Source organism: Acomys russatus, chromosome 14 (genome assembly GCF_903995435.1).
Source record: "Acomys russatus chromosome 14, mAcoRus1.1, whole genome shotgun sequence".
NCBI classification, from domain to species: domain Eukaryota; kingdom Metazoa; phylum Chordata; class Mammalia; order Rodentia; family Muridae; genus Acomys; species Acomys russatus.
The window spans coordinates 50,206,293-50,234,090 of record NC_067150.1 but is presented as its reverse complement, the minus strand read 5'-3'; the positions used below and the strand labels follow the sequence as shown (position 1 = coordinate 50,234,090).

The 27,798-nt window shown below is 37.2% G+C and overlaps 1 protein-coding gene across 11 annotated transcripts in view; it reads left to right on the top strand.

Moving 5' to 3' along the window:
- Nucleotides 1-27,798, top strand: part of Neo1 (neogenin 1) — a 156,236-nt gene that overhangs the window by 32,837 nt on the left and 95,601 nt on the right. For all 11 annotated transcript variants that reach the window (XM_051156599.1, XM_051156593.1, XM_051156597.1 and 8 more), the window contains exons 2-5: nt 9,161-9,478; nt 15,274-15,549; nt 18,943-19,096; nt 22,325-22,461. In XM_051156599.1, coding sequence (XP_051012556.1) covers nt 9,161-9,478; nt 15,274-15,549; nt 18,943-19,096; nt 22,325-22,461 — 885 coding nt within the window. The remainder of the gene's footprint in view (nt 1-9,160; nt 9,479-15,273; nt 15,550-18,942; nt 19,097-22,324; nt 22,462-27,798) is intronic.

The following is a 27,798-nucleotide window of genomic DNA, read 5'->3' as shown; positions in this document are numbered from 1 at the left end:
TATTCAACAGTATTTGGTATTTATAATAATATAAAATTGGACATGACTTAAATACTAGCAGTTAGCTTATAATCCTTTTAAGTAGGATGATGTATCTATCATTGAGTTTGTTTCAAGTGGACCCAATGTGCATTTGTGTTGTCAGCATAACTACTAAGTGTATAAAGATGAATTATTCTTTCTATATTAATCAATACAGTAAATTGTTAAGGCAGTAGTCTTTTTTAACCAGCTAGTTCCCCAATCACTGCTACAGAGAGACTATGATTTATTATTAAGCTGTAAATACTATGCTGCGCAAATTCTGAGCTGCTCTAATCCTAGTACCTTTAAAACCCACATAAAAACCAATCACTTGTCAATTTGGTGACTCCTGAATTGGCTTCTGCTTTTATCAGTCTCTTCCTACTTGCACATGCTGAGCGCAATCTTCTTTCTCCAGACCTGCTTCTCTGCTCCTTTCCCTCTCCTAACCAAGCCTGGGCCTCTCAAACTCCACCTCCCTCTTTTCTACCCAATGATAGGCTTTAGCATCTTTATTTAACTAACCAGGGATAATTGGTGAACGTTCCTTATCATCACATAGTTACAGGAGATGTTCAACATTCATAACAATGCCTATTGCAAGGTGGTAACCAGATCACAAGGCACTGAAATCAGCATTTGTAAATACCGTTAGACCTTTTCCCAACAACTAAGAGTAATTTTTTAAACTAAAAGTGTCTTGATTTGTATGATTTTTATATTTAAGATGTGTTTGCTGTAATGGAATACTGTAGAGCAGATAAGAATTAGAACTGTATGTATTACATAGAAATATATTCAAGATATTAGTGCTTGAAGAATACAGGTTAGAGAACAATGTTGTTTGCTGAATTAAAAAAAGCAAAAACAAAAACAAACAAACAAACAAAAAAACACAGCGAAGACGAGGGATCACTGGGGCAAGATGGTTAGATGAAGTGGCCAAATCAGAGAGAGCTCTGGGTTCAAGCTAGAGACCTTGTTTCTGTGATAGGGAGGCGAACTGGTTGAAGACCTCCAACATCAACTTCTGACCACATGTACACACACATATCTACATGTACACATGTACTCACCCAAATTGTACTCACAATATGAACATGTGAACACGTATATACTCACTGTGTACACATGCTAATAAAATAATATAATAAAAGAGCTAATGATTTTCAGTAAATGCTATGAAATTTTATCAGAAACCATTAATTAATAAACATTTATTAATAATCAAATTTTAGTGTGAGATATGTATTTGGTCTTATATAAACAATATTATATCAAAATAGTATACTAATAGAAATTAAAATTATAGCTATTAATCCACCATTAATGTTTATAACTTTTAACTTTTACTTTCCTATTACCTGTATATGTATAACTCTTACATAATTAACATCAAAGTACAGAATACAATGTCATATTTTAAAATTATGTTCTATAGCGTTTCCCTCTATAGTCTAGTAGATAGTAATTTTCAAAATGTGCTAGTTCTAGGAACTGTATTAAATGTATTAGATGATTTAAGTGTCCCAACTGCTTGATTCAAGGCAGTATCTGTTACTCTTTGTTTTACAAATGCCTGTACTGAAGTAATTTACTCAAGGCCATACAACTGGCAAATATCATGACTCAGATGAAAGGATGGGCAGCCTTACTTGGGAACCCATGCTTTTATTGACTCTGTAATAATTTGAATATAAAATGGCATCACAGGCTCAGGAGGTGAACATTAATTGCCCACTTGTTGGTGCTGTTTTGGGGGTGAAGTCTACCTGCAGAAAGTGTGTCACTAGAGGCATGCTTTTGAAAATTGCGCCTAGTCCCTGGCTCCTTCTTTCTGTCTTTGCATACCATACACCACACTCTGGCTTTCCAAGAGCATGGAGTCAAGCAACCACGATGGGGCCCTCTGAAAGCCTCCTGAAGCCAAGAACCAAAATAAAAGCTTTTCTTCCTTCACAGTATTTTAGTGACTGTACCATAGTTTACATAGCCGTCTTGCTAGTTAAAGATCTTGTTTATAGGATTTAAAATCTGAAACTTATAAGTTTTTATTTAACAAACTGGTGCCTACTATGTGCAGGATCTTCATTTTGGGCACTATGGGCTTTGGTGTTTAACATTCTTGAAAGGTTTGATACAGGTAGAGATTCATTTATATAGTGGAAATTTTTTCTTTGGATCTCACTATTTTAATGATATGTTCCTTTAAAAACTTAGTATTATTGCTATTTTGAATTTTATGTATTTGTCAGTGTGTGTACATGTGTACAATACAGGTATGTGTAGAAATTGGAGAAGAACTTTCAGGATGTGTGTGTGTGTGTGTGTGTGTGTGTGTGTGTGTGTGTGTGTGTGTGTGTGTCCATGTGTGTGTGTGTCCCCGTCCCTGTCCACCATGGGTTTCACCTGAGCCATCTCTAAAGATCAGCTTTAGTTTTTTTTGGGTTTGTTTTGTTTTCCGAGACTGTCCTGGGACTTGCTTTGTAGACAAGGCTGGCTTCAAACTCAAAAAATCTGCTTGCCTCTGCCTCCCAGGTTCTGGGATTAAAGGTGTGTGCCATCACTGCCTGGCCAGCTTCTGTTTTTGATGTTGTCTTTCTTTTAAAACATGGTAGTAAATTGGGCATTTATTTGATGACAGTTTTATTGGAAATGAACATTATTTTGCCAGTCTTGAATGTAATTGCTATTTGTTTTGCATTAATGGCACTTCTGTACCTGCTTTTCTCAGTGTTTGTATTATGTTTGTATTATCTTGTTTTTATATTTTAAGTCATCGTTTTACACAAAAATGAACTCATTTGCTGTGGTATAACATACTTAATGCTTGTATTTTTAAAAGTCTTACAAGTGTCATCAATAATGCTTTTAGCTTAGTTTGAGGTTTACTTTGAAATTGAAAGTCTAGCAGAATTTCCATTTATTTCTCATTAGTATTTTATATTAAAATGGCATATTTGTTAAATATCAGTAAACCTGTATTCATACATGGTTATTAAGTAAAGTATAGACTTCATTTATATTTCTTGTCCTTGCACATTGCCCTTTCTGTCTCCATTCTTACCCAGCATCTCATTCTGTATCTAGCTGTTGCATTTCCTTAGGTCTTTTGAGTGAGGGTATATGTGCCCTATATTTTGATGGCACAGTCAGTTTTAAGAAGCCGGTCAGGTGTTTTATGCTTTCCCACTCCTGTGCTTTGTCTCGTAGGTTTCTCGTGATTAAGCTGAGGTTATTATTTGTAAGGAAGACTACAGGGGTCAAGTGCCCACCATTATCATCACAGTTTCAGCCATGCTTTGTAAATGTGATTAGTGCATCTGGTCAGTTTCAGGGACTTTCTGAAGCTATTTTGAGTTGTTTACCTTTTGCCTTAAGGATCTTCCCTGGGAGATGGAATGCTTCATTCAATTTCAGAAACTGCTATACAAGAGTAGTCCTTAATTGCTTTTGTAGTCGAGTAGTTTTATAACATAATACTGAGAAAAGCTTAATTACTGTGGACACATTTTTATTCATTTTGAATCAAAAGGTTTTAAATCTGAAATGATAATTCTTACCTATAGCAAAGTGGATTGAGAAAATTCTTGTTAAGCCTGAAAAGAATGCCTGGGGAGCTTAGAGAACACTCAGTAAACTTTAACTATTGTTTTTAATGCCTTTAGGCTTTGCCCATAATTACTCTTCAGTCTTAGCAGTACCTTTTGGATGTTGTTAGAGAGTCCCAGAGTTGATCTTGGATTTCTTTACTTCTGTTTTGTTTCTTCTTTTGTCTTCAGTTCTTTGCTCTACAAACTTGCGATTAAGATTAACACATTTCCCCAGACACAAAATTCTACATGGTTAGAAGATACAAAAGATGATGTGTTTAAGGTGAAATCAGTCTTTGGAAGAATTGGCTGTGCTGAGAGAGTAAACCGTGGAGCTGAAATGGCTAAAATGTTAGATAGTAAAATATTAGAGAAAAAAAAAATCACTTTCTAAATATCTGTGTAGAATTGGAAATACAATACATTTAGATGTGCTCTTTGAATTTTATTTTAACTTTACAATATTTTTGGATTTTTTAATTAGAAACTGAGAACTTAAAGACCAAATTATATGGTGACACTGAACTCAAAAAGATAAGGTGAAACATCACACTGGGCAATGGGATGCGATGTTCCTGGTGGTTGGAGACAACATTAAGGTGTAAGGAAATAGGAAGTCACTTGAGAGTAGAAACATAGTTTGTAATGAGGAAAGTTACACAGACTGTTTTTTAGTAGGTTTATAAAGAGGCTTGCTCTGCATTTCTGCTATTAAACTTTGCACTTCTTGCAAAAGAGCAGGGGTTTTATTTCTGCTGGCATTAAAATACCATGTGTTGATGTCTTACTCTGGGTACTATAAAATTTACAGCTTGTATGAGGTGTACAGTTAGATTTGTTGGCATTTTGCAGATGGTGCTCACAACTAAAAGTGGTTCCCTGTGGATGTTGTCCTTTCTTAAGACAGGATTCTATCAAAAGGTGTGAAGTATTCTATCAGAAAGTGAGGAATAGTCTATCAGGAAGTGAGAACTATTTTATTAAGAAGTGAGAAATTTGTAGAGATTTGGAAATGTATGAGACACCACACAGGATCCGTTAAGCTTATTTCAACATATTTGAGCAGTGATTCTGGCCTTAGTAAACTAATATTATGCAGACTAAAGTAGATGGAGCATGAGGACTGGTCAGAATTACAGGTCAGTTTTTGTATAAAGGCAGCTCAGCAGTGTCTCAGAGCTCTCTGCAGCACCAAAGGAAAGCTGTTAGAGAAAGGATAGAGCCTTTAAAAAAAGTGTTTCTCTGCTCTTGGCAAATGGTTGTTGAACAGCAAGTGATTTTTTCTTAATTGTGAAGACATTTTATATGTTTGTACAGATACTTACTCCCTTACCCTCCCATCGTTCTCCTTCACAGTGACCACTGTCCTACCTTTTTCTCAGTGTTTATGTATTCACATACTCATGAAGCAAGCTATACTTAACATTCATTGGTGTTGCTTACCACAGTGCTCTAGGCCAGTTAGAAAACATAGCTCAGCTGGGCGTAGTGGTGCACACCTTTGATCCCAGCACTTAGGGAGGCAGAGGCAGGTGGATCTTTGTGAGTTTGAGGCCAGCCTGGTCTACAAAGTAAGTCCAGGACGGCCAAGCCTGCACAGAGAAACCCTATCTCAGAAGAAAAAATAGTGTAGCTCAGCTTTTATTGGATAATACTCTGAGGCAGGCGGGGACTTGTTGAACTATCTGGAGTGCATCTAGTCCATCTTGCCAGTGTTGTGATGGTTTTATTTGATACAGCCTTGCCCATTTTTCTACTGAGTAGTTTGAACTTTTAATTCTCTCTTGTATACAAAGCCATTTTCTTTAGTTTATTGCGTGCCTGCTTTGTTTCTGTGTTTTGCAAAGGTGTAATTATGTTTTTTGTTCATTTGTTTTTTGAGGCTTTTTTGTTGTTGTTGTTCAAGAAAGTAAAGCTTATTTGTTTTCCTTTTCAGTTATGTTTTCTCCTCAAAATTGTCTAAGCTCCAAGGTTATCCTTGTTTTTTTTTTTTTTTCCTAAAATTTCTTCTACAATTTTTATTTCATACTTTTTTTATGTCTGGGATGATTTTTATAGTTGTGTTTACTGACATGCTGTAGTATTTGAGATCTTAGCCTCGGTTCTGTTCTTACCTGTTTGAGCTCTGACAAGTTACTTAACATTTCTGTGCTGCTTTCTTCTATGAAATGGAGATGATACTAGGCCACTTCTCCTAATTGAGGAATGCAAAGGTCGAACGTGTTTAGAACAGTGTTTAGTGCACAGAAACACAAATGCTTACTATTCTTACATGTAAGGTAGGCAGGCATCTCATTTCCCCCACATAGCCAGTTGTCTTAGTGACATTTATTGAATAGTTCATCTTAATTTTAAAAATATTTATATTCTATGTACACGAGTGTTTTGGTACATGAGTGTACATGTACACATGTGTGTCTAGTGCTTAAGGAGGCCCGAGTTAGGCACTGGATCCTCTGAAACTGGAGTTACAGACAATTGTGAGCCGCTATGTGGGTGCTGGGAATTGAACCTGTGTCCTCTGTAAGAGCAAGAAGTGCTCTTAACTGCTGGGTCATCCCTTCAGTTTGAATTTCATTTTCCCCCTCAAAGTGTCTCTATTTATAGGCTTTAAAGTCTGTTTTGTGGCATTTTTTTTCCCCTTTCAAATCCTCAACTTCTGAACTGTGATTGCATAATAGTTCTAAGAAATGACACCTAATGGGTGCAGGCTCTTTCCTTTCTTTTATAAAATTATCATGGCTTTTCTGAGCCTTCCTTTTTCTTCTATATAATATTTTAGAAACTCAACAGAACCTACAAAACAGCGTCATGAAGTCTTAGCATGGAAGAGGGGCATGCTACTAACTAGCTTAGACTGGAGACTGTGACATTATTAATACTTTAACGGTGGGCTTAGCTTTAGAAATTATGTTCTATAATATAGAGGTGAAGCCTAGTCACGGCACGAGGAGGATATTAGGAATATGATTGAATAAAAAAAAAAAAATACTGTGAAAATACAAATTGCCTTGCGGTATACAGCCCTAGGCACCTAAGAGTATTTCAGACTTTTTTGGAAGGCAACAATATTTGCTGAAAACTGTTGAGTTCACAGTAGTTTTTGAAGCTTGTTTGTGCTCCCTTCTAGTTAATGCTGTGGTGTTTTAGTGATACTAGCACTTGGGAAGCTGAGGCAGGAGAGTCAGGAGTTCAGGGCCATCCTCCACTAGATAGCAAGCTCAGGATTCAACGCCTGGGCTACTTGAGACTTTATCTCAAAAAAAGGTGTAGGGATATGTGTGTGTGTGAGAGTGTGTGTGTGTGTGTGTGTATGTATGTGTGTGTGTGTGTGTGTGTGTGTGTGTTGTGTGTAAGGTGGATGGGGAATTGAACTTGAAGGGAGTTTAGATGTACACTTTTTTAAAAAAACAAAATAAAACCAAAAGCAAGACAGAATGTTAAATTATAACCTGCTTACATTGTTACAGTCATCTTTTGATTTCTTTGTGACCCTCATGGGCTGGCCTTGGTGGAGGGTGATCTTAAACTCCTGAACTTTTCCATCTCTCAGTGCTGAGATTATGCCTAGTTTATATTGATTTTTTTTTAGTGGTAGAAATTTTATACTGATGCTTTTAAAAATTGCCTGTGCATTATATATGTAATATATTTTAAATAGTTAAACTTGCATATTTTCATTGTCCTGCTAATAAAGTGGACTCTTGAGTTCCTTTGTTAAATTTAAGTGGGGTAGTGCAGGTACAATACACAGAAAGGTAGAAGTAAGAACAGCACAGTTTAGCTAACATTTTGTGCCTCCCATAGTTCTAGAAGGTTAATGATGTTGACATTTTAGTAGGAAGAAGTGAAATAATTTCTGGTTACTTTTCAAAAGTTGCTAAACTTATTTCCAGAGGTTTTAAGACTTGACACATGCATTTCTTAGCCCTCCTCTCAGGGGGAGTAGCGACCTGACCCTTTTTCTAATACTCCTGTGGGGCCTGGGGGAAGAATGAGTGGTTTGGAATTTGTCTAGGTTTCTAAGTGCTGGGAAACTTTCTAAACAACTGAAAGGTTTTTATTGTTTTTCCTGTTGCCATCCTGTTTCACATTTATTTAGAACCAGTTACCCATTTTATAATATAGGACTAGTGTATCTTAAATTCACAATTTAAATATTTTACAAACAACAGTCTTAATGTCATTGTTAGAGTTAAACTTTGCTGAAGATGAAGCCTGATTACTGCTTGAGTTGTTTACATACTAATAGGACAATAGATTAAAAATAAATAAATAAAAGGTAAAGGTTTATCTGGCTAAGATACAAAGTTTATAGCAGATGTTTTCTTTGTAATTTTTTTCTTCATATGTTCAAAGTGCCAGCCAAAGACTTAGAAGGATTAAACGGAGTGTTCCTGTGCTCTTTACATCAAATGAGGTCTTCATGAAGAGTAAATATAAAAAATGAAAATTTAAAAATATAACAAACGAGAATAAGGCTTACCTAAAATTTGATAGGGGCTGGAGAGATATAAGGACCCAGGATCAGTTTCCAGCACCAACCTGATGGTTCATAACGACTTATAACTCCTTCCAGAGGATTTATTCTCTCTTTTGATCCGTGTGGGCAGTACATGTACATGGTGCGCCTACATGCAGCAAAACACTCATACATATAAAATAAATCTAAAAAATATTTTAACAATTTAATATTCTTAAGATAAGGAAACTTGCCCAAGAATAACTGTAATTTTGTATTGTTTAAAACATTACTTACTTTAAAAAATTATCTGTGTTTGTGTGTGTGTGCATATGCACAAGCAGATGTGCATATCCCTGCGTGGACTTCAGGAGAACAGAGGTCAACATTGAGTGTCCTCCTCTATCATTTTCTACCTTCGTTTTTAAGACAGATTTTCTCACTGAACCCAGGGCTTCCTCTTAGCTAACCTGGCTGGGCCGTCACACTTCTGGGAACCACCTGGCATGCCTTTTATGTAGATGCTAGGGATCTGAACTTAGATTCTTATACTTGTGCCGCAGGCAAGCACAGTACTTACCAAGTTATCTTCCCAGGCTGGAAAAATATTTTTTTTCTTATAACAAAATTATAAAGTCAGATGGAAAGAGGGATATTCGGAAATGCAATCGTTACCACCAATGGTTGTTTATAAGTCAAGAAGATGAATACTAGGAAAATGAGAAGAGTACAAATAACAAATGTAAAGGTATTTTATTTACAGTGAGTCATTTCAGTTTTCTACCTTCTTTATGTTCTTTGGAAAACTTTGAATATAGTAATTTTAAATAATTATAAACTCCATTATGGAGTTTTCAATTAAACTTTTTATTAGCTACTCATATTTCTAATAGGGCTGTCTCAAGTTTCTTTTTTAAACTAAGCTATTCTAAATGAGTCATTTGTGTTTTTTAAAAGCAGTAAATTTTATTTATCAGATATCTATAGTGTAAATACTCAGCAATCATCTGAGAATAATCTTTGAATATGTTGAATGTTCTTTCAGAAATAACAGTCTGGTTTGTTGTTGTTATTTTTGTAGGAGCCAGTGTACGAACATTCACTCCATTTTATTTTCTGGTGGAGCCAGTGGACACACTCTCAGTTAGAGGCTCTTCCGTTATTTTAAACTGTTCAGCATATTCTGAGCCTTCTCCAAAAATTGAGTGGAAGAAAGATGGAACTTTTTTAAACTTAGTATCAGATGATCGCCGCCAGCTTCTCCCAGATGGATCTTTATTCATCAGCAATGTGGTGCATTCCAAACACAATAAGCCTGATGAAGGTTTCTATCAGTGTGTAGCCACTGTTGATAATCTTGGAACTATTGTCAGCAGAACAGCCAAGCTCACAGTAGCAGGTAAGTCCTGTTATGTGATTTCATTTCCTTTCCTTTCCCTCTCTTCCCTTCCCTTCCCTTCCCTTTCCCTTCTCTTCCTTCCTTTCTTTTAGTTTTTCGAGATAAGGTTTCTCTGTGTCATCTTGGCTGTCATGGACTCACTTCGTAGACCAGGCTGACCTCGAACTCACAGAGATCCACCTGTCTCTGCCTCCCAAGTTGCTGGGATTATAAGCATGCGCCACTATGCCCAGTGGCGGATTTTCTATTATTATAAAGTCTAAATCTAAATAAAAGCAATATACTGTAGCTTTCACTTAATTGGTAATAAGTCACTTAGCCTGTCAGTTTGTATAGGCTCTTGTTTATGAGACAACACTTATTTACTTAGGGTTGTGCAGAATAAACTAGCACATTTTTGCCTCTCTGAAAGTTCAAAGTTGCTATCAGTACTAATAAGCGGTTTTTTCTTTTAACTGGAAATGGAAACGGAAGAGGTAGTTCTATTGGAAAAATGATAGCTTTAAAGCCTACTCATAATAACCAGTGCGGCTTAGTAGGGCTTAGTGGACAGCAGAGTGAAAAGAGTTACAAGTCAGAGGCCATAAAAGAGATGGTTAGATCATAAATAATAAGCAGAAGCTTGGCTTGAATGATTTATAGAGGAAGTCAGTACATTAAACTTTAACCAAGGAATGGACAGTATTTATTTAGAATTCTGTAGCGTTACTAACACATTACTTACTATAGAAGGCAGCCTGAAAACAGCTGTAAAAAGAGGAATATTAAATCCTTTTCAAAGGATCTCTGTTAAATGGTGGCAAATATAAGAGAAATTAAGGATCTAGAGAAATAAGGTGTTGTTTACTAAATACTTTATGCCTGCTTTACAGTAGGCACTAGCATTCTCTAGAGAGGGTTTCTTGAGTATCAGATGAAGTAATTTTGTGAAGGGCCATGTTGTTTTCTCAACTTGTTCTGCTTCAGGTATGTGAGGATGGACCTAACGGTGATTGTCATCACCTGGTTCTTGCCACTATGGGGTGATAGGTTTTTATCTCATGGTCCTTCAGTTAGAGCAGTGGTTCTCGATCTGTGGGTCACGACCCTCTTTGGGGTCAAACAGCCCTTTCACAGGGGTCACCTAAGACCATCAGAAAACAGATATTTACAGTTCATGATGAGCAAAATTACAGTTAGGAAGTAGCAATGAAAACAATTTTATGGTAGGAGGTCACCACAACATGAGGACCTGTTAAAGGGTCACCGCATTAGGAACGCTGAGAACCACTGACTTAGAGGATGATAGACTTCTTTGTCTCTGGGGTCAAATACTCAAAGTTTAATTTGGGTCTGACCTAAGGCTGCATCAATCATCCACAATCACAGATTGAGGGTGGAAAAATAAAAACGGGGAGACACAGTCTAACTCTTCTCTTTCTCCCCCTCGTCATGCTTTCTACAAAGTGTATATGTAAATTGGGGTGCTGCCTTCCTTTAGATTGTCACTTCGGCCAGGCTTCTGGCTGCCATTTATGCGCTAACATCTTTTTTCCTGGCCTCTTACTCATATCTTTTCTCTCTGCTGCCCACCAAACCCTACCGCTAAAACCACTGTATCCTGCCTCCTGATTTTTCTGTATTGATCCAACTTCTCTGTTCCTGAGATGACCTTTGACCTTCCTTAGCACAGCCTGCACCTGCTTGTCTGCTCTCCTTCGTTATGCTCTCCTTCAAGTCTAGTCTCCACACTGGGATCCGAACACTTTCCTGTAACATAGTTAATATCTAAGCTCCTTAATCACAGAGCTCTTGGTTCCTCTTATGAGCTTGCTCCTAGCCTTGTTGTTTTCACTCATTCTACCATCCACTCCACCCTTTCCCTCCTGTTAAGCAGTTTTAGCACTGGCACTACCAAGTGTTGAGTTCCCTTTAAAATATTCTTCACTTTCTGGCCTTTCCTCTTGTTTTCTCCACTGACAGTTAAAGGCTGCCCTTTTGTTTATATATGTGTAATTTAAAAAGATACCAGTTTCACATTTCCTTAAAATGTTACTTTGAGGTGGATCACTGTGAGTTCGAGGCCAGCCTGGTCTACAAAGTGAGTTCAGGATGACCAAGGCTACACAGAGAAACCCTGCCTCGAAAAAAAAAATGTTAGCCTGAATTATCATATGACCCAGGGTTTCAGGAGAATTGAGAATATTCATCCACACAACAATGTACATGACTACTACTCCTAGCAGCACTATTCATAAATAAAAGTTGGAACTAATATAAATGTCGACCAGATGAGGAATAGGTAATCAATATGAAATATCCAATAGTGGAATAGAGTCTTCATCAATGAAAAGGAATGAAGTCATAATACAACATGACTACATGTATGAACTGTAAAAATGTTGTAGTGGGTTAAAGAGGCCAGTTATAAGTGACTGTGCCCTGTTCAAGCTCGTATATACAAAGTGCCCAGAATAGGGAAGTGTGTAGAGAGAGAAAATAGGTTGATTGGCTTTCTAGGGCTAAGTACCCAACATGGGAACTGAGTCCAGCAGTACAGGGGATACAAATGAGTAGTTTCTTTAAGAGCTGCTGACAGGGTTATCTTACGGAGATGATTACACAGCTCCGTTCATACTGAGTTCTGCACTTCAAGTGGGAAACTTCAGTTTATAAATTAATTACTTAAAAAAGTTCTCAAAAATCATTTTTAAAAGATATTGTCAAATTTGCTGTTTTAAAAGGCTACAGATATTTTTGGTTACAAAAAGAACTGGTTTTAGTCATGGCTAGAAGCAGGGAAGCTTTCAAAGAATATTAAAGACGTATTAAAGAATTAAATATGAGGCTGCTTTTATCTGGGCTGTCTCATTTCTGCACAGATGACATTTTTGTTGTTTTGCCTGGAAATTAGTCTAGCTGTGTGTGCTGTGTGGTCAAAGGTTAGGGAATGGCATGGTCTAATACAGGCATTGTCGGTCCATTCGTATCAACTCTACATCGCTCCCACATTTGTCTCTGTGTTTCTCCAGAGGCAGCAGGGACACAGGAAGCAGAGGCCGTCTTTGCCGTGACATACTGCTTACCAGTTCATCCATTTGCTCTCCCTATTCAGGGACTTTTAAATTTTTCCTGTTTGACAAGTCCCCATGTGTTATAGGCTTACGTTTTTTTAAAAATTACTTATTTTCACAAAACCTCTAAAAGGAGTATTTCTTCATTCAAAAACTAGAAGACATTCTTCCTATGATTTATTAAGTTCTTCCCCTCCTAGCTTTATTAGATTCTGTGTTTAATTTGTATTAATTACCTTTTACCTGATTTTTGTTTGTTTGCCAAATAGATATTTGAACAATTTTATCTTTCATGTTTTCCTTTGGAAATCTCCTTACTATAAAAACAAGGAAAATATATAGCAAGACTAGAAAGCTTGGGTGTTATTTATTATTTGGACTAATTCACCATCATAAAATTAGAAAGCCTAGAATAGTTGTTCATAATTTATTTCCTTGTGTTTACAGAAACAGGGTGTTGTGTTCTGAGCACATTAGAATTGCTTGTAAGGTCCTACGACTAATAGAAGCTTCTGGACTGTTTATATACCAGGCATTGTACTGTATGAATTACTTAGGTTAACTTTTTTAACCACTCTGTGAGTTCTCTTAGTTTTTATTAAACTGATGAAGAAACTGAAGCTTAGAATGAATAAATTACCACCTTTATTTAACCATGAAAGGTACAATTAATTTAAATGCAAGATTGGGACTCTAGTGGCTAACTAATGCTCTTAGCCATTGCTCTTAGCCATTATGTTCTGTGGTATCTATAGAATATTTAGAACTTCAGCAACTTCAAACAGAGAGGATAGTTACAAAGATAGAACTTTCCAGATCTCCCAGTTAATATTTTTCAACATCTACTTTGTCGTTCCTTGTGGTAAAACACTGGCCAAAAGCAACTTGGAAGGAAAGGGTTATCTCAGCTTACAGCTCTCAGGTCATGCTCCATCAGGCAGGAAATAAGGATAGGGCCTCAGCAAGGCAGGGCTTTGCAGCCAGGACCTGAAGCAGAGGTCAGAAGGAGTGCTGCTTGTTGGCTTGCTGCCCATGGCTTGTTTGCCCTGGTTTGTGCGGGGTGGGGTTCGGGGGGTTCAAGATAGGGGTTCTTGGATAGCCCTGGCTGTCCTGGACTAGTATGGTAGACCAGGCTGGCTTCTTAAAGCACCCAAGATCACCTGTCCAGGAGCAGCACCGCCTGCTGTGAGATGGGCCCTACCACATCAGTCATGAATCAAGACAGCACCTCACACATTGGACAGTGTAATGGAGGCATTTTCCCAACTGTGGTTCTGTCTTCTCTGGTAACTCTGCCTTGTGTCAAGTTGACACAAAACTATCCAGCACATTACTCAAATACATATTTTTTCCCCTGAACCAATAAGAGTAGTAGGTGGCAGACATGTTACATCTGCATGAATGTGTAAGCATGTATTTTTTGAAAACAAGGACATTCTCTTAAATAACTGTGAACTTTCATTAAAATTAAGAAATGAATGTAATAACATCATTTAATTTCGATTTCAAAGATCAATGGGAAAATAAGGGGTAGAAACTAACCTCCTTTTCTTTCTGGTCTAAGATTTCATGTGTCATTTTATAATTATATCCTTATGCTCATTTGACATACAGGTTTTCCTTGTTTAACTTTAAGTTTGATTTCCTTCTATGAAGAGATGGAGATTTTTCATTTTGGGGAGGAATACCATGGAAGTAGTGTAGTGTTCTCAATGTGGCACACCAAAGTTTAGAATGCTTTGTTGCTAATGGTGTTTGCTTTATTACTTCAGATGATCTATGTAGTATTTCTCCATCTTAAAATAAGGTGTGTTTTTATAATTAATAATTGGTATTTGGGGATGAAATGTTTTGGTATTGTATAAATGCATTATTTTTCACCAATATTCACTAAGTCACAACATCCATTGAAAGATTGCTGCCTGATCAATTATTAAGAAAGTGCTAAGTGCTGTTGTTCCTAGTCTGTCATCTCCATTCAGGAGATCTTTTCTTCTTACTCCACTTGTTTGTTAATATTAACATAAGCCAACAGATTCTTGCTTATGGTTTAATAATGTGTAATATGTTGGTGTCATTATTCTAGATATTTTGCAGTCTTGATGTCTGTGTTAAATCATTCTTTCCTCTATACTTTAAGGTTAAAACTTGATCTAATAACATAAAGTAAGGAGCCTACTTCACCTTGTACTTGCCCTGTCCTACTCTTAGAATTGGCTTCTACCCCAGGGACATTGGTTCCTTGCAGTGGAGAATGATATTTAGAAATTAAGATGAAGTCACCATTTGGACACACTGTTAAAGAAGCAACATTGATTCAGGGCTAGGGAATATATAGGTGTATGTGTGTGGTGTGTTTGAATATTAATTACATGTTCATTGGTTATATACAAAATGTCTACTTACCCATGCCTTTATAACTGTATCTATAGTTGGATAATCCATAAATCTACACTGAATACTTTCATCATGGTATACGTCATAGCGTTTATTCCTAACCTTACCATTTCCACATCGTACCTTGATTTTCTAGCAGTGAGGAATTTGATATATGTTATCATGAATGCAGTTATTTATTTACTATTTGCTCTATATCTGTGTATCTGGCCACATTTTTGATCCATGGGCCTTCTCGGCCCTGATTGCACCATACGTTGTAGCCATGTTAGCTGTCTTGGTACTGGTCTATATAACTGCATTTTAGAGTAATATTTAACGACTTAATTTTTCTTTATTATCCAGGTCTTCCAAGATTTACCAGCCAACCAGAACCTTCCTCAGTATATGTTGGAAACAGTGCAATTCTGAATTGTGAAGTTAATGCAGATTTAGTCCCATTTGTAAGGTGGGAACAGAACAGACAGCCCCTTCTTCTGGATGACAGGGTTGTCAAACTTCCAAGTGGAACACTGGTTATCAGCAATGTGACTGAAGGAGATGGGGGGCTCTACCGCTGTGTAGTTGAAAGTGGTGGGCCACCGAAGTCTACTGATGAAGCTGAATTAAAAGTTCTTCAAGGTATTAAACCATTGTCAGGACTGATGTTTTAATGGATAAAACTGTTCTGCCCTAATTTTCTTTAATAAATGCTAATAACCTGTGGGAAATACTACTATTAGTATAGTACATTTCAGTTTTTTAAAGAGGTAAAAAGGGTGAAAAAGGCACAAAAATTTACAGTTTAAAGCCAGGTACAGCGGTACACACCTGTAATTTTGACACTTGGGAGGCAGAGGCAGGCAGTCTCTATGAGTTCAAGGCTAGCCTGATCTACATTATGAGTTTCAGGACAGCCAGAGCTTCACAGTGAGACCCTGTCTATAAAAAAATGAGAATAATAAAAAAAAAAGTCCACTGTTTAGTTAATGTATTGTTAAAAGATTATCAGAGGCTAAATGTGGTGTCACACACCTTTAATCCCAGAACTCAGGAAGCAGAACAAGCTGTTTCTCACTTCCAGGCCAGCCAGTATTATGCAGAGAGATCCTGTTTTTAAAAAAACAAAAATTAATAAAAATGAGAAATTATGAGGATAGCTGTGTATGGTGGCCTACATCTATAATCCCAGCATATAGAGGCTGAGGAAGGATGATCTTATCCTCCTGCTGCCCTGTTGTAGGTAACCGGTGACATCTCCATTGCATTCCTGTTCTAATGTAAGCTCAGCTTCTCTCAGTCTTTTTCTATCTTTTCACTCTTTAGTCAACTGTGCATCTTTTTCCAGTTATGTGGCTTCTTCTTGCTCATACCCCCTCTCACTTGAAACTCATTGTAGTCACGGTAGCCAATTGCTGCTTTACGACTTGCTGAATGCCTAGTTCTTTGCATATTACTCTTTTAAAGTTCAAGTTATAAACTTAATTTGGCCATACCTAACTTGTTTGGACAGAGGTAGTCTTGTCCACAGAAATATATGACTAATTTATAGAGTTATTTATAACATGGGAACTGGCTTGTAGGGTAAGACCACTGTTATGAGCTGTCACTTCTGAGGGCATTGCTGATAGACCTGGACCTGACTTGTTTTTGAAATGTAGTTTCTTTCTGTTGTTACCATCCCTGCCCACATAGTTCCCACCCTGGTGTATTCTCCGTAAACCACTTCATTTCCAACCTAGACAACCTTTGGTCAAACCCAGTCTTAGCTAGGTTTCTATTACTAAGATAAAACACTATGACCAAAAGAACCTGGGTAAGAAATTTGTCTTAAATTTTTCACTTCACACTCTATCACTAAGGGAAGTCATGGTAGGAACCTGGAGGTAGGAGCCAAAGCAGAGCCATGGAGGAGCACTGCTTACTGGCGTAGTCACACATGGCTTGCTCAGCCTGCTATCTTTTACAACTAAAGACCTCCTGCCCAGGGGTAGCATTGTCTACAGTGAGAGTTGGGCCCTCCCACACCAAACACTAATTAAGAAAATGCCCCACAGGCTTGTCTACAGGCTAACACTGAATTTTTACAACTGAAGTTCTTTCTTCCCAAGAGACCATAGCTTGTGTCAAATTGACATAAAAACTAGCCAGCACACTTCCTAATGGTTTCTTCATGTCATTCACAATTAAAGTTTTGGGCCTTTATATAATCTTATACCTCTTCCCTCTTTTACCTTTCTTTTCGTTCTCTCTTTTCACCTTTCCCAGCTGTGACCAGTTGATGATTTTAGAATAGTTCCAGAATGCTTTACTTTAGAGCTTTTCTATTTGGTATCTTCCCTGCCTAGCACTGTTTCTTCAGTGCTCAGATATCACTTTATTAGTGAATTGTCCTTTAGATATTCTGTTTAAAACAACACCTATTTTTATTTCCACCTCTAGTGTTTTTCCTTCTTACTCCATAAAATATATGAACACATCAATCATATATAGTATGCAATTTATTGTCTTTTTTCCACAATTAGTATGTAAGCTCAGTGAAAGCAATGAATTTTATTTGGCACATTGAAACCAATAAATTTTTGTAATGGATTTGCTGAATTAATCCTGTTAAAATTTGAGTAAGTATATTTCCATTTATAGATATAAATTTATAAGTATTCCTAAGTAATTGAAAGTGTAATAAAAGGGAGCGTTGCTAGGTAATGTCCTCCAACTGACTTGCATGGTCATATTTCCTTTCCACACCTGAGATAGCATACAGGCAGCTCCTCAGAATCGAATCCAGGAAAACAAGGTTAGTGGTTCAGAGGATGAACCCACAACTTAGTACTTCAAATAAGAACAAAATGCTGGATATTTGCTTATTTACGTATAAAGAGAGCTGTTTTTGCCAGTCATTTGGAGCACAGCCAACTCCTGCCCTCCTACAGAGTTTCTGAGGTTATGTTGGTTAAGAAAACAATGGTTTGATTTCAACCACAGAAGCCTCTTTCAGTCTTGGTTGCACAGGTGGGTACAGGTAAGTATCAGCCTAAGAAGCGAGCAATTCAGGTGCTTTGGCTGACTTTTTAAAGGCAGGGCTTGTTACTGGTTGGCTTTCAGAAGTATATTCAGTGAAATGAATGGTCGCTCATCTATTAGGTAGTGTTTACTTGTTACCATGGCTACCAAACTATCATTAATTGACCAGACAAGCTTAAAGGCCATTCTGACTATGCCCCCCCCCACCCCGACAGTGGGGACAAGAGTTACATCTCTACCTGAGAATGATCTTCTCAAATCTTGATATTAATAAAACCTAATTAATTTACATTTTATCAATAGGAAGAGTGTGGTCATGTCCATATGTGCTCAAGAGGACAACTCTTAAACTGAACATGCATGATACACAAATAGTATCTAAATAGTTGCTATATTACAAATATAAATGAATTGATAGATTAATTTTTGGTTTTGCTTTTTGTTTTTTAAAGACACGCTATCACTATGTAGTCCTACGTAACCTGTAACTCCCTATGTAGACCAGGCTAGCCTCAAACTCATATAGAGACCCACCTATCTCTGCTTCCTGAGATTAAAGGCGTGCATCACCATCGCAGACTGGATAGGCTGACTTAGAGGTGGAAACTTGACAGACTTTCAGAGATAATTGACACAAGAAAGGAGACTGACGTTCCTATCAGTAAGGGGGGTGCACAGCTATTGGGCGTGTTCACTCTCTGCTGTGTGCACCCCTCCCGTGCTGTTGCATGGATTCGTGTCTTGCTCATCTGGCCAGAAGCACTGTGTGAGCAGGAACTCTCACTTAAATATCTTTATAGCCCCTAAATAGCCTAGCACACTACTTCACATATAGAAAGTATGTGGGAATGTTTGCTCTTCAAATGGAATTTTCTTGTGTTAGTTTTTGCTTATTTTTTGTCACATAAAGCCACACAGACTGAATAGGCATTATCTATTCTTCATGGCTAAAGTTGTGAGATGCTTTGTTTTTTATTTAATCAATCATTCTTTCACTTAAATTCTCTTTAGATCCTGAGGAAGTGCTAAACTTGGAATTTTTGATGCGGCCATCTTCTGTGACCAAAGTCGTTGGTCAGAGTGTAGTGCTGCCGTGTGTTGCCTCAGGACTTCCTGCTCCAATGATTAGATGGATGAAAAATGAAGAAGTGCTTGACACAGAAAGGTAAATACTGCCGGGCTAAGACCCCTTCATAGTCTTAGCTGGAGTATCAATACATAAAAAATGACTACATAAAAATGAGTTTTTATGCTGTTTCTAACTATGATGTTGAAAAAAAAAAAGCAGGCTTTCAAGACAGTAAGAAATGGTTATTATTGTTGTGCTGCTGCTGTTGTTAAGCTTCATTATACTTAGTTTGTGGGGTCTCATTTCCCTAAACTGTTGCATGAGCTGCCAGAGGTGACCAGGTTGAATCATTTTCAATCTTACACGCATTGTGGTAGTTCCTACCTTTGCTCAGTGTAAGTGAATGTCTTCTTTCTTCCCGAGTGCTAGCGTTACAGGCAGTCACCACATCTGGCTTGGTTTGCTTTCTACAGCCCTACCAAGCCATGTACTATGTGCACAAATTATTTGTCTTCTGCATCCCTAGTCTCTTTCTTATGAAATGGGTAATTTCTTTATTCTTATTTTTCTCCAAAAAACTGGAGTAGTAGTGATGGTTCAGGAAAATATGCCTTGTTAAATAGCTGTTTCAAGCACTGTAAATTTACTGGCATCCCTGGCCTCTACCCATAGATACCCAAAGCACTTTGAAGTTATGATGACCCAAAACATGTCTAGATATTGTCTAATGTCTCTTGAGGAACAAAATCATCCCTGGTTGAGAATGACTTTTTTAGACCAATTCTTTCCAGTATAAATGTACTACATGGCTGAGATACAAATTAAAGTTTTCTGATAATCATGCTAACCCAGTATGTATGTATGCATGCATGTATGCATGCACGTATGTATGCATGTATGTATGTATGCATGTATGTATGCATTATGTATGCATGCATGCATGCATGCACGTATGTATGCATGTATGTATGCATGTATGTATGCATGCAGGCAGTACTACTACAGTAACACTTTTTGTGAGGTGCCACTTAAGAGTGAAATGTAGTTCATCACACTACAACATTATAAAGGTATAAGCCAGGCATAGGATGATTTTTTTTAAATGAGTACAAGTGGGGATTTTTGTGATCCCTACCCGCTACCCCAGTTGTTCAAGAATTCAACAGATCGTTATTGAATGTTGCTGCAGGCACAGTCCTAGGTCCTAAGAACCAAGTAGTAAAGAGGGTTTTTGCTTTTAGAGTGGAAGAATGAAATAGTAATAAACATATAAAGTGTCAGGTTGTAATAAGTGCTCTGAAGAAACTTAAGATACAGTATCCCAGAGATATGGGGGGGCAGAATGGGGTTGATACTGTATGCCCCGTATTAGAGAGTGGTCTCATAGAAAGGTAATTCTCAGGGTAGAGTCTAAGTGCCATATAAACTAATTACGGTAGGAAAGTTACATGTCTTGCCAGTTTTATTTGAAGAGTATTTCTGGGAGCAAGTGGTTTTTAACCCAATGTGAATATATTATGGTTAATAAAATTCCTATGAACACTAAGGCTAAACCTGGAGACTTTGTAGAACAATTAGATGGTTTTTTGATTGTTTGTTTTTGATTTGTATGCTTTGTTTTGCCTCTGGGCACGTAAATACTCAGATTATTTAGAGGGAAGTCTGAGGAATACTGCTTTGCTGTGCCACTGTCTCAAGGGATTACCACCGCCAGCCCTCTCCAGATCCTTGCACAGTGCTTGGTGTAGGTCTGGGGAGGCAGTGTGTCAGCAGTGTATTTTGGCTGAATTGTTGAATGTAATGTGAGAAAACAGAAATAGGTAATAGAACACAGAAGTCATTCGGGTTGGATGTAGGTAATTATTCATAGTGTCTTTGTTTTGCCAACACCTAAGGTGAAAGGTGAGTGGACTATGCCTAATACATTATTTAAATTTGAGATTTTGAAATTAAGCGGGGGAATATCTAGAAATCTTGATAGTGCTGGGCTTTATAGACAAAGTATCTTAAGCATTAGGCGTTTTTATTACATCTTTGAAAATAAACACACAAAAGCATTATAGGTTGTTCCTTTTTAAATAAATATCTAAGAATCAATAACATTTATGTATTTTTGTTCATATATGTTCAGATAAAAAAAGCAAATAGAATGAGGGAAATGGTTCTGTTTTAAAGAGGATCCAGAAAATGTGAGTGCTAGTGCTGGAGATGAGCAGCAACAAAATAAAATTTAGTGATCAAATAATACCTTCTTTTAGGGCGTGACCAGCTCTGAGTCCAGGTGCAAAGGAGCAGGTCATAGTTTTAAAAGGCCTTGTTAACATACTACAGGTGATGGTAGTGTTAAAAAAAAGTCTGGCTCAATATTAAAGGATCATCAAGTACAGCAGTCTCTTCTTCAGAGTTCACTTTTCAATAATTCATTCCTAATCAATATCAGCCTGAAAATAGTAATGAAATAAATAAAAAAACTTAAGAGTGGCTGCTTTAGTTATGTCCTTGTAGAGTTATATTTTTTGCGTTGGTATCAGGTATCTTGGTCTATTGATCTAGTTTGTAATATTCTAGATTAACTAAACTTAACTTTAGAAAAATTTGAGAATATTGATTTGCAGTTTCCTCTGTGTTATAGGATTACTTTAGTTTGTATGTAGATAGCCTTACACCACTGCAGATTTGTTTAAGTATTCAGCATCCTTACTGTAAGTGGAGTGATGGGTGGTGCAGACTTGTGCCCAGTACCACACCCAGCGAGCTGCTCAGTGGCAATTATCCTTTCCTTTTCCTTCCTATTTTATTTTAAACAGCTCCACCCTCTCACCCCTATTTCCTAGCCAGGCCAGCATAGGAAACTTTCAGTTTGTGTCACTACCTTGTGACTTGTCACCTCATGACTTGCTGTTTGAGCTGACATTTTGCCCTTTTTATCTTTCTTCCTAGTAGTAATCTAAGCATGGTATAGCTGTGGTGAAGTTGGTCTTATATTGGTTGCAGACTTTAAAATACATAATTTCCAACAGACTGACCAGAATAAGGCGATAGGAATAGGCTGGAGGAAGTTAAGTTGATCATAAAAGTGGTAACTCTTTGGGAATAGCTAAAAGTGTGAGAGATTGTGTCAATTTATTTGTACATTGTGGCATATAAAATATGAATAAAACAAGCTGAAATTAAATTCTGATGGCTTTCCTTAATCTTAGTCCACTTGTAGCTGTCACTATATCAATGTTGTTTGATTGTTTTCTCTGTTATTATGTGAAGAGCCTCTATGGGATCATTTTCCTCATGCTGAAATGTATCCTTTTGTTTGTTTGTTTAATCCAGCTCTGAAAGGTTGGTCTTGCTAGCAGGAGGTAGTTTGGAGATCAGTGATGTCACTGAGGATGATGCTGGGACTTACTTTTGTATAGCTGATAATGGAAATAAGACAGTTGAAGCTCAGGCAGAGCTCACTGTGCAAGGTATGTAAATATTTACTGTTTAATTAAAAATATTCTGTATTTTCTAGGCCTACTGATTGTTTAATAGTAATATGGGAAAGGCAACACAGCAAAATAGTTAAAATGCAGACTTCTAGACCACATCACTTGGACTCAGATTTTGAGCTTGTATTTCCCAAATATGACAATAGAATTTTTTTCTTCTCATATATATGTATGTATAGTGGGTGTGTATGCATGTTCACATGTGTTTGGGTACACATGTTGGGGGAGTACCTCCACATGCATGTGGAGGCCTGAGACTGATAATAGGAACCTTTTCAGCGTACTCTTTGAGGCAGAGTCTCTTAGTCAAACCCAGAACTTGCTGATGAGGTTATTCTTGGTATCCAGCTTTCTATGGACGTTCCCTGTCTCGGCCTTCCAAGGCTGGTATTACAGGTGAGCTGCCATGTCTACCTGCCGTCTGTTAGGTGCTGGAGACCTAAACTCCCGTTCTCTTACTTCCATAGAAAGTGCTTTAACTGCTGACTCATCTCCCCCACCCCAATTATAGCAAATTAACATAACCTTTCTGGACTCCATTTTCATTATCTGTACAATAGAAGTAATAAGAGTGCTTACTTTATTGAGATTATCGTGAAGATAAAGAACTAATCCTTATAAAACCCCCATCTCAGCATTACTGTTTTTCAGTTGTAGCATACTGTAATGGTGTTGTTGATGGTAATTTTATTGTCAAGGAGGACGTGATCTGGGGCATCTACAAGGTTCTGTACCTTTTTACTGCCTCAGGATATTTTTCTCCAAAGATGTCTGTTCTCCGATCCAAGCCATGTCTGGGCACTTGTGTTCCTTCTTTGGGGTATGCAGGTTACACTGGAAGGGTGACATGATGCCTTTCCATGTCACTTGGCTGATGATTTGATGTCTCTCTTCTACGCTGATGTTGAGCATCTCTGCAGGAATAGTTGTTTTTCCCTTTTCTTTATACTCCCATTTCTCTTTTTTAGGTTCCCTTATTTAGTAGTAAAGGAAAACAAATGTAGCATATACAGAAGCCTCTGTATCCCCATCTGTGCTGCCTTCTTCCATTTAGAAAAGGACTTGTCGAGTGCTCATCCTCTTTTCTGACTTGTGTATGCTCTTGTGAATATTTGTTTCCTATAAAACTCTTAAGGTTTTTCTCTTAATTTTAGAGAAATCCAGCCCTGTTTGCATATGTTACTCACTGATTTAATCCATTTGATAATGTACGTTGTGTGATCTGTGACTTGGTTGTATTAACTTGGGTGTTCTATCTTATATGAAAATTTGCTTCTTTTTTTTTGTATATTCAGTGTGTTTCAGAGTCAGACATAGGATAGCTTTATTTTTACCCCCAGTTGTCACCAGGTATCTCATTTGTTTTTTTGTTTTTTAAATTAATTTATTCGGATTACAACTCAGTTGTTATCCCATCACTTGTATCCTCCCATTCCTCCCTCCCTCCTGCTTTCACCCTATTCCCCTCCCCTAGGTCTAGGTCATTTGTATTTTTTGAGAGCAATTGGGGAACACAGTACCTGGGGTTCAGTGTTGATGAAAGAATGAAAGCTTATATGCTTTTCTGCTGTTTGTGAGTAGGCTTAAACTTTCTGAAAAACAAAAAAGAGGATTGATATAGCTATAGTGGCAGAAGAGCTTAGTCCAAGTCTTTGGTTAGATAAAAGGAGAGGTACAGTATAAAACACCGTTTTATACAGTGATCAGATAGGATTGGAAGAATTAAACACTCACGACCCCGTCTTTGGTCTCTGTGCTTCCTTAGTCTGCCATTTTTCTCCCCCCCCCCCCATTAATTAGATATTTGTTCACCCTTGTCCTGTGTCAGTTTCTTCCACCTATTTCTGGTGGGTATTAAAAGCATCAAATGAAATGTATTTGTTACACTTGTTACCTGCTGGTATTGCTCCACTGTTTTTCTTCATGAGGACTTTGTCCATGTGGTTGTTTTCTACTTAATTTTTATTCATTGTGTGGTCTCTAATACTCTGCTATGAACTGAATTACCTGAGTTTTGTTTTGTTTTGGTTCCAGGGTTTTAGGTTGTTCAGACTGACACTGAACTTGCTAAGTAGCCTTTAACTTCTGAATTTTTTCCTATCACCCAAGGGCTAGGATTATAGGCCTGTGCTATCACATCTAATTATTAACTGAATTTTAAAAATATAGATAATACTTTGTAACTTGTTTTATTTTAAAATTTATACCTGGAAATGGTGCTCTTGAAGTGAGTCTATTAGAGAAAACTGCAAGGAGAAGTCTTACATATTAAAATTTACCATTTTTCAGACCAACACGTTATTGCCATAAGAATAGGCAATAAAAAAGAGCGAAGTCCAACTACATCTGCAGTACTGTGACCAGCACTGGCAGGATCAGTGCCTGGCTCTGGCAGCATTAACAAGCCAGGATTAGCCACCTGTCCTCAACAGTCCAATTAAAGAGAAAAATAACAGTGAAAAGCAGAGAAAGAAGATTTACTTAATGTGGCCACATTGCAAAGAAAAATAAAGAGGTCTAGTAAACTACACCTTTTAAGTCCTGAATTATGCATGCCACAAAACCTTGAAGTGGTTGTTAAGAGCATCAAATGATGCTGGGCGTGGTGGCGCACGCCGTTAATCCCAGCACTCAGGAGGCAGAGGCTGGTGGATCGATGTGAGTTTGAGGCCAGCCTGGTATACAAAGTGAGTCCAGGGCAGCCAAGACAACACAGAGAAACCCTGTCTTGGGGAAAGGAAAAAAAAAGTGTCAAATAAAATGCATCTCTGACACTTGTTAGCTGCTGTTTTACTACTTTTTTTCATGAGGATTTTTGTTCTTATGGTTATCGACAAAATGTTTGGGTTTTGTGGTGTCTATAACCTGGCAGTCCTGGTCAAGGTGTGATCCTGCCCTTCACTGCTGACCCATTCATTATCTGAGCTCTACTCCTTCCTGCCAGTCTAACATGCTGTCAGAACTGCGTGAAATCTCTTCTTGGGAAGTAACTTCCTCCTCTGATACCAAGCTTCAGCATGAGCTTCTTGGAGAAATTTTGTGTCTAACCTGATAGTAAGAGAGGTACCTTTCCTTAGAATATTTTTGTCCTATTGGGACAGTTAAAATTACATAATTTTAAAATATAAAAACGGGAAATTAGTTTCAAAAAGGAAAGGCTGTGTGTGTGTGTGTGTGTGTGTGTGTGTGTGTGTGTGTGTGTGTGTGTGTGTGTGTAACTAATATTAAGTTTTATAAGAATAGTTGACTTTCAACTGGGAGAAAATGAAATTGGGTCTAAATGGCTCAGGTAGTTAAGAGGGATGGATGGTTTTCCAGAAGATGCCTAGGCAACCTGAGTTCATTTTCCAGTATCCACATTGAGCGTCGCACAGTCCTGTTGATTGGGGTTTATGTCTCTTGCTCTTTAATTCAGGTAGGCTTTGAGTTTTTGGATTAATGAGACTATGGTAGAAATGATGTTTGACTTCTCAGGTTTATATTTGAAAGACTGTGTATATTGCTTTTTCTTGTTGCAAAGAATACACAGTGAGGAGGGTAATCTTCAATAAATTGTGCAGAAGAACAGATAGTCTCATTGACAAGACTATATTTGACCCTCGTATACCATATATGAAAGTCAACCTGATGTAGATTAAAGACTTACATTGAAGATTTAATCTGTAAAGCTGCTGAAAGAAGACATGAGGGAAAAGTTTCTTGGTGTTGGTTTTAGGAAAAGGTGCGTTTTTGTTTTTGTTTTTTGTTTTTGTTTGTTTTGGGGGGGGCAAGAGGATACGACTTATAAAGAAAGCACAGGCAACAAAAGCAAAACCAGACAAATGGGATTGCATGGAACTGATCAGTTACACAGCAAAGGGTAAAGGAGTCTTGGAGAGACAACTACGAAGTGAGAGAAAATATTGTCAAACCATACATCTGATGAGAGTTAATATCTAGGGTAGATAGGGAATTCAATTCAGTAGCAAGAAAACAGCTCAGTTTTTTAAAATGTTCAAAGCACCTGAAAAAACATTTCCTGAAAACAAAGAAGTGGCCCAACAACTATATGAAAACAAAACTGTTTTATGTGACTAATCACTAGAGAAATTAAAAATAAATACTCAATAGGATATTACCTCACACTCAGTAGAACTACCATGTGACCCCAGAATTCCTTGTATAGTTGTCTGTCCAGCTGAAATTAGATCATTGTGTTAAAAAAAACTAACTTTACTTAACCATGCTCATTGCAGCATATTACACATTAGCTAAGACATTGAATCAACTTAATATTCATTATGCATGAATGAATAATGAAGTTGTTACAGTGGGAACATAGCTTTATAGAAGGAAATCCTGCCATTTTCCGTAGCATGATTAAACCTGAGGGGTATTATACTAAGTGAAATAAGCACAGAAAGACAATTTCTGCATGATCTGATTACAAGTGGAATCTAACATAGCCAAACTCATAAAATCAAAGAGCAGAATAGTTACAATGTATTGTGTACTTGAATATTGTTGAGAATAGATGTTAAATGTTCTCACCATTAAAAAAAACTAAATATATGAGATGATAAATATCTTAGTTTAAATTAGCCATTCTGTGTTTATATGTATAAAAACACATCTTATATAAGTATAAACAAGTTTTGTCAACTGAAATTTTAATTAAAATTGAAAACAGGGTTTTGTTTTTGTTTTAGATAGAATCTCTGTAGTCCAGGCTGAGCTTAGTCTTGTGATCCACCTGCTTTAGGCCTCCCAAGTGCTTAATTACATGTGTGAGGCACTGTGCCTCGACTTTAAAGTATATTTAAAAATAGCTAACCAATGAAGGAAATTAAAAATTTTTAAGATGTATGTAATTCATAATATTAACATATCCAAAACAAAAATTGATGAGACTGAATATAGTGAACTCTAATTATAGTCATTTTGCTTTAGTAATTAATATGTTTTGCAATCTCAAAAATAAGTACAAACAAAATAAATACTTAAAATAAAACTAAAGAGCATAGGTAGCAATTTGACCTAGTTGGCATTTGTATGGCTGGAGTTATAGCTCAGTCATAAAGTGTTGGCCTAGTGTTCATAAAGTGCTGAGCTAAATTATATACTAAGAAATTACAGACAGTAGCATGATGCTGTATAGCAGCCAATTAGCCCTGTTTCATTGTTTGGAAGCATATTGCTTTATGCGAATCATCTTAAAATAACCCATGAGTCGGAAAGGAAATTAAGAACAAAATTTAGAAAATAGTATGAACTTATATAGATAGGAGCTAGCAAAAGATGAGGGAAGTTTGTAGTCTTCCTCCCTGGTGTGTG